Source organism: Orycteropus afer, unplaced genomic scaffold, assembly GCF_000298275.1.
Source record: "Orycteropus afer afer isolate SDZICR_OR568_19922 unplaced genomic scaffold, OryAfe1.0 scaffold00832, whole genome shotgun sequence".
Lineage (NCBI taxonomy): Eukaryota > Metazoa > Chordata > Mammalia > Tubulidentata > Orycteropodidae > Orycteropus > Orycteropus afer.
In genome coordinates, this window is record NW_006922419.1 from 711562 (window position 1) to 718892 (window position 7331).

At 37.3% G+C, this 7331-nt stretch overlaps 1 protein-coding gene across 1 annotated transcript; it reads left to right on the top strand.

Annotated features, from left to right (window-relative positions):
- Positions 1-3848: 3848 nt before the first annotated feature.
- Positions 3849-4787, top strand: LOC122151852 (olfactory receptor 5AS1). The gene has a single exon (XM_042783293.1). The coding sequence runs from the start codon at positions 3849-3851 to the stop codon at positions 4785-4787; it is 939 nt and encodes a 312-aa protein (XP_042639227.1).
- Positions 4788-7331: the final 2544 nt, after the last annotated feature.

Genomic DNA, 7331 nt, shown 5'->3' on the forward strand with positions numbered 1-7331 from the left:
AATATCAAACAAAAAATAGTTCACCTTTTAGAAATAACACCCTTGTCTGATGCGATTTCCATGAGAACCAGTGGAGCCAAACTTATTTTAGAAGATTAATCTGAGTTCCAAGTAGTGTGAGATGAATCCTTCAAGAGAAATGAATTTTGTTGTGAAAGGCTCAGTCTCTGACTGGACAATTAGCAATTGAAACTCTCTACCAGTATTCTAAAGATCCCTGGTGGCCTAGTGCCTAAGGCATTTGATGCTAACAAGAAGGTTGGTGGCTCAAATCCATCAGCCTCTCTGCAGAAGGAAGATGGGGCAATCTACTTCCATAAAGATTTACCACTTGGAAACCCAGTGGGGTGGTTTTGAGTCAAAATCAACAAGATGGCAGTGTCTGTTTGTTGGTTGGTTTTGTTATTTTTAAAACTGCATTCAAGGTGGCATGGGGACTCGAAGAAGTAAATTAAACATTGATCTCAAGGATTTTGAAAGCTGCTTATGGATATAAGATATTCACTCTAAAGATCAGTGGACATGTTACTTATTGGTTGATTCTGTGAAAATGAATTAAAATATTTGTGTAAATTATCATTGCTGAGTTTCCTACCAGCACTAATACTCCGTAATTAAATAACTTACAATACAATTCCTAAACAGTAGAAAATGTTTCAACATCAGAGGTACTGCATAGTTTTTTGTTTATTTTTTTAAGGGCAGAGTGAAATTTTATTTTAATAAGTTATCTCTACCAAGAAAATATAGCAGTCATAAGGCTTCATGTGTTATGGGCGTGTAATTGTGGATGACACTTTGATAAGGTGCAATCTATTATCAAATAACATATCTTCAAAATGTATGACACAGACTTATCAATACAAGAAGAAATTGCTAAATCTGTACTCATGAAAGAAATCTTTAAAATGCTTCTTTGAAAGATGCATCAGGAAGAACCAATAAGGATAAAAGGCATTTGAACAATATCATTAACAAACTTAAACTACTAGATATACATAAGTAAATAGAAGGTGCACTACTTTGCAAAATTCCTTGCAAAATTAATGTCTACCTGCTCATCACATAAGCATTAAGCTGTTGTTAGGTGCCCTCAAGTTGATTCCAACTCCTAGCAACTCTGTGCACAACAGAACAAAATATGGCCTGGTCCAATGCCATCCTAAGAATAATAATTGTCTTAGATCACTTAAAAAAAAAAAAAAAAAAAGTCTAAGGATATTGTTTAACAAACATAGTAGCTTGACAAAGAGGTGGGAATTGGAGTGTGACCATCTACATGAAGTTGACCAAGTTAATCCAATCCTTATGTTTCAGTTTTCTCATCTGTAAAAAAGATAAGAGTCATATTTACTTCATAGGATACCTGTGCATATCAAGTGTTTTTCCTGGCATAATTTATATATTTTTATCTGTTATTTATCCTCATCCTAATCCTCCTCCTCCTTCTCCTCCTCATCATCATTAATACAGATAACTAGGTTTTCCATCAGAATATACCAGAGTTCTACTTCATAGAAAACCCAAATGAAAACAATTTTAGGAAAGGACAATTATAGATTGTCTTTGTTGCTCTTATATTGATGTGGTGCTTTGATTGTATTTCTGCTTCATGAGACTTTGTAGAATTCTTAATTTTTATTTGTTTGCCCCTTTGACTGTTGCTTCCAGTGAGGAATTTTAACCATTACTATCACCAATCTCTATAAACAAAAATAAAAGTTTGCTAAGTCATTATGAGGGAACTCTGGTAGTGTAGTGCCTAAGGCACTTGACTACTAACCAGAAGGCTGGCGGTTCATATCCACCAGCCACTACTCAGAAGGAAGATGGGGCAATGTACTTCTGTAGTGATTCTGCCTTGGAAACCCAAGGAGGGATCGCTATGAGTCGGGTCCGACTCGATGGCACACAACAACAACAACAACAACAGGTCATTATGAAGCTTTTCAACATCCAAGGAGCTCTGGTATGTAGTGCCTAATGGCATTTGACTGGAAACCAGAAGGTTTGGTGGTTCAAACCCACCAGCCACTCTGAGGAAGGAAGATGGGACAATCTACTACTATAAAGATTTACTTCCTCAGAAACCCAATTGGGGGTCACTAAGAGTCGGAACTGACTCAATGGTGTTGAGTTATGAGTGAGTATTTTCAAGGTGCAGGGTCTCCTTTACATCTAGAGTGAAACTTTGAATGTTACCTAAAGTTTAGAAAAGACATTTGCACAGCACAGATGCCTAAACTTCGGTATTTCAAGAGTTTAGATTCTTCACTGTAGTTTCAGATGCCCATCTTCTACCCTTCCTCTGTTTATTAGTTTATTTATTTCCTTTGAAAATCTTGGCTCTTAAAGAAGGCTCTCTTCCTTTCTTAGTGCTTCTAGAAGATCCTGGGCTGTTTTGCTCTAGGAGGGAAGGTTTTGTTTCCAAGTGTGACAAAGTAAATCAATCTCCGTGGTTCATTCACCTTAGCAACTCACTACTGTGTTACCCACATTAGCCACCTGCAAAATTTCAGTTTTTTAACCTCCTGCTGAATGCTTCTTTCCCACTCCAGCATATTTCCACCCAGGCTTTATAATTGATTTTGTTATTATTATTCTGTCTTCTGACCATATAATATTTTATTCTGATATAGATTCAATTTAGAACTCTGTTAATAAGTGCAGATACAGCTGTATTTTACAATTGATTAATGATTCTAAGACCTCATAGTAAATATTACCATATGCTAGGATAAAAAAAGAGATGTAAACCTTGGGAGAGGAAGCAACATAAAGGGCATGGGTAAAAAGTTGGTGTTGCCTATGATAATGTGCATAGAACCCATACAGATACACACACAGTGACTTATATTTGTAAGAGAGCAGAGCTCATGCTCAAAGGCATTTCTAGGATGTCAAGGACAACATCAGTTTTAACACAGTCATCTGGATATTTAAGCTATTAGAACAAGAACCAAAATTAGAAACAAAAGTTCAATTGATTTTTGCTTAATGTATTGTATGAAATAAATATTTGTATAGTGGTTGTGTATCAGACACGCAAATGACTTACAGATATTTTTTCAATTATTTATATGTCACAGGGTCATTAAAACGTTGTTGTTGTTGTTGTTTGCCGTCGAGTCGGTCCCGACTCATAGCGATCCCTCCTTGGGTTTCCGAGGCAGTATCACTGCGGAAGTAGGATTGCCCAGCCTTCCTTCCGAGGAGTGGCTGGTGGGTTTGAACCGCCAGCCTTCTGGTGAGCAGTCAAGTGCCTTAGGCACTATGCTACCAGAGCTCCTGGTTAAAACATTACCAGTCATTAATTGTCAAAGTCAAGGTTTGAACCCAATAATTTCTTGCGTAGCGGTAGTGCTCTTCACTATTATGTTGTACTACCTTCCTAGACCATGTTTTCTTCTGTGGAATTATCTAATATACCTGTAATCACTTTCTCTTCCCCAGAATGTTTCTCATCTCTACTTTTATTTATAAGCAAACATGCGGTTTGAGGTTAGAAAAAATTGATTTTTGCCTCTACGGAGTTGGGCAGTTTTTATAATCCTGCAAGGTGTCCTCAACAAAATCCCCTTAAGCTTGAAAGTAACTTAATGCACATAACTTTTAATTAGTTACTGGATCATGAAGCCATGCATTCTGAGTAATGTCCTCAGATATTAAGAATGATTTCTAATTATATCTTTTAACAGAAAACAAAAAACAATTTTTCAGAGAAAATGTCACACGATGATTTTCTTAATCTTCTGTTTGTTTCCTTAGAAGAGAGAAAAAAGACATCCATCACTCAAGCAAACTCACATCTGCTTATGCCACCTACCGTGAACCAGAAAACCAAGAAGATGTTAGAGAACAATTACACCATGCCAACCGAGTTCATTTTTGTTGGATTCACAGACCGTCTACCTCTTAGAGTGACACTATTCTTGGTATTTTTCATAGTATATATATTAACAGTGGTAGGAAACATTGCCTTAATAATCTTAGTTAATATCAGTTCAAGCCTTCAAACCCCCATGTATTATTTTCTTAGCAATTTGTCTTTCTTAGACATCAATTATTCTACAGCAATTGCTCCTAAAATGCTGGTGAACTTCTTAGCATCTAGGAAGAGCATCTCTCCCTCTGGCTGTGCTCTACAAATGTTTTTCTTTGCTTGTTTTGGTGATGCTGAGTGCCTCATCCTGGCAGCAATGGCATATGACCGCTATGCAGCCATCTGTAACCCATTGCTCTATTCTACACTTATGTCTAAGAGAGTCTGTATCTGTTTCACACTGTTGGCCTACTTCAGTGGAAGTTTGACTTCACTGGTGCATGTGTGCCTTACTTTCCGGCTGCCCTTTTGTGGCTCTAATGTCATCAACCACTTTTTTTGTGATATACCCCCTCTCCTGGCTTTATCATGTACAGATACCCACATCAATGAGCTTCTACTCTTTGCCTTGTGTGGCTTCACCCAGACCAGCACTTTTGTGGTCATATTTATCTCTTACTTCTGCATCCTTATTACTGTTTTCAGCATAAAGTCTTCAGGAGGCAGAAGGAAGACACTGTCTACCTGTGGTTCCCATCTCATAGCAGTCACCTTATTCTACGGGACAATCTTGTTTATGTACTTACGTCCTACCAGCCGCTATTCCCTAGAGACTGATAAGGTGGTTGCAGTGTTCTACACAGTTGTCTTTCCAATGTTTAACCCAATAATCTACAGCTTCAGAAACAAAGATGTGAAGAATGCTCTCAAAAAACTGTTTGAAAGATACTGGACTTCCAAGTAAATTTTATATATATATATATATAAAATGTAATTTAAGAATATTTGGGAATTAATCTCCTTTTCCAGCATCACCATGTTCAACTATGCCATTCACAGCTCAGATTCTACAATTTTAAATGTTATCACTATTTACCAGAAATAAGCAGATCTCATCAACATCAATGTCTTCCGTCTTTATAGCACCTGGTACATCCCATGTGCTCATCACATGTGTGTGTGTTTAATGGCTGGATGGATGAATTAAGAGATGGCTTTTAGAATGGGTGAGTTGATGGAAAGATGGCTAGATCTATCATTCCATGTCTCCAAGTGACTCTACATCCTGCACTTAGATAGATGACATTTCTCATCAGAGAAATTTGATGTCCCCAATGATAGATGGTGGTTGTAGTGAGGGAAGGTGGGGTTCACTAGTTCTCCAGAAATCAGATGGAATGCATATAGCAGTAGCCTCGTTGACATTAGATCATACTGAAGAATGGCTCTCTTTGGGCTAGATCTATTGATGCAAGAACTCTCCTACTCTTCCACTGACAGTGGATACTTAAGAAAACCAAACGAGATTATGAAGTCATCAAGGTTATAAAATCTGTAAATAACTTTTCATACCTGTGCATATTACTGAAATAATGTTTGAGGAAATATTTTCAAGATGAAGTGAACAATTACTCTGATAATTTTCTTATGGGAGTTAGCAACACATATTCCTTGAAGTGTAAGCAGCTTTTTCTCTTGGATCATTTTTGATCATTAAGTTATCAGATATTTTCAGTAATTATTTTTGATTCTTTAGATCTTGTTGTTATTATGTGCCATCGAGTGGGACAACTCATAGCAACCCCTCTTTGGATTTCTGAGGCAGTATCCCTACCAAAGTAGATCACCTAACCTTCCTTTTGAGGCCTGACTGCAAACCAGAAGGCTGGCAGTTCAAACCCACCAGCATTCTGGTTTGCAGCCAGGCCTTAGGTACTAGGCTACCTGAGCTCCTTCTTTAGATCCTACTTTTTGTTTTATCTTGAAAGACTGAAACCCTAAATTGTTTAGATGTGAATGTATACTATTGTGTATTTTACAGGAATTTGAAAATAATATACACCTGCTTTAGTTCTCCTGAATGTAAACCATAGTTAATTTAACATGGAAATTTAGCCAAATAAATTTGGTATGAAAACAAACTACTATGTCTTATTTGAGTACCTCATTGTCCTATTTTATAAATGGGGACAATAAAATATTACATTCAGTACACTACTATTGTTTTGATAATTAAAATAATATATGCAAAGCTACTAATATATATATAATACTTGATGATTAAAAGAAGTATAAGCAAAAACCAAACCAAACTCACTTCCGTCGAGTTAATTCTGACTCTTAGCAACCCCTCCTTGGGTTTCTGAGGTGGTATCTCTACTGAAATAGATTGCCCATTCTTCCTTCTGAGGAGTGACTGGTGGATTTGAACTGCCAGCCTTCTGGTTAGCAGTCAGATGCCTTAGGCATCACCACCAGTGCTCCTAAATGAGATATAGTAAACACATATTTTCCAGAATATTTGTAAAACTCTCAAGACAGTGCCTGACACAGAATATCAGCATATAATTTTTGTTTGTTTGCTTACCATTATTATATTACTATTGGACTTTATATTAATATTGGAGCTCTGGTAGCATAGTGCCTAAGGTAGTAACCAGAAGGCCAGTGGTTCAAACCCACCAGCCACTCCTTGGAAGGAAGGTTGGACAATCTACTTCTATAGTGGCACTGCCTTGGCAACCCAAGGAGGGGTCACTGTGAGTCGGGGCCAACTCGACAGCACATAACAACATAACAACATTGGACTTTAAGACAATATAATTTAATTTCCTGTGACATGTTCAGTAACCTGGCAGAAACAGGTTATGCCATATTATGTCCATAATAATGGACATTATTATCTAAGAGAAGGACTTTTGTCCATTACTGTTAGATTGTATGGTGTGTATGTGATTAGGGAATCCCAGGTTCCTCTCCTGGTGGAAACTGGAATTAGACATAACAGAAGTATGATATGGCTGAACCTTGTCTAAGTCCCATTTTGTCTCCTCAACACTTACCACTTGGGAGATACCAGTTCCTTCTGAGGTTTAAGCAAGATTAAGAACTTGTGGCCCAAAACTTTTAAATCCACATATATGATACTCCAGAACCTATGGCCAGAGTCATCCTCTTAGCATTGACTACCAGTGTTGACTGCCTTAGCAAAAAGCTGTAGAGAGTTCCCCTGTAGCTTCTCAGGAAATCAGGCAACAAGGAATCCATCTTGGTATTTGAATCATTACTCTCACCACCTCTATCATTTTTCAGTTAAAGCTCATCTGTTTTAGCTTTGCAGCCCAATGTTACAATTGTTACCTTTACTTATTAACAAGTGTTACTTCAAATTTTACCAGAGGATGTATTGCTAAAATAACTGTGTAGACTACCATTTGGCCTACATTGGTCATCTGGTTTAGGGAAAGGCATGTCTTTAGAGAGGTGCTGCTAAGTATTGATAATTCTA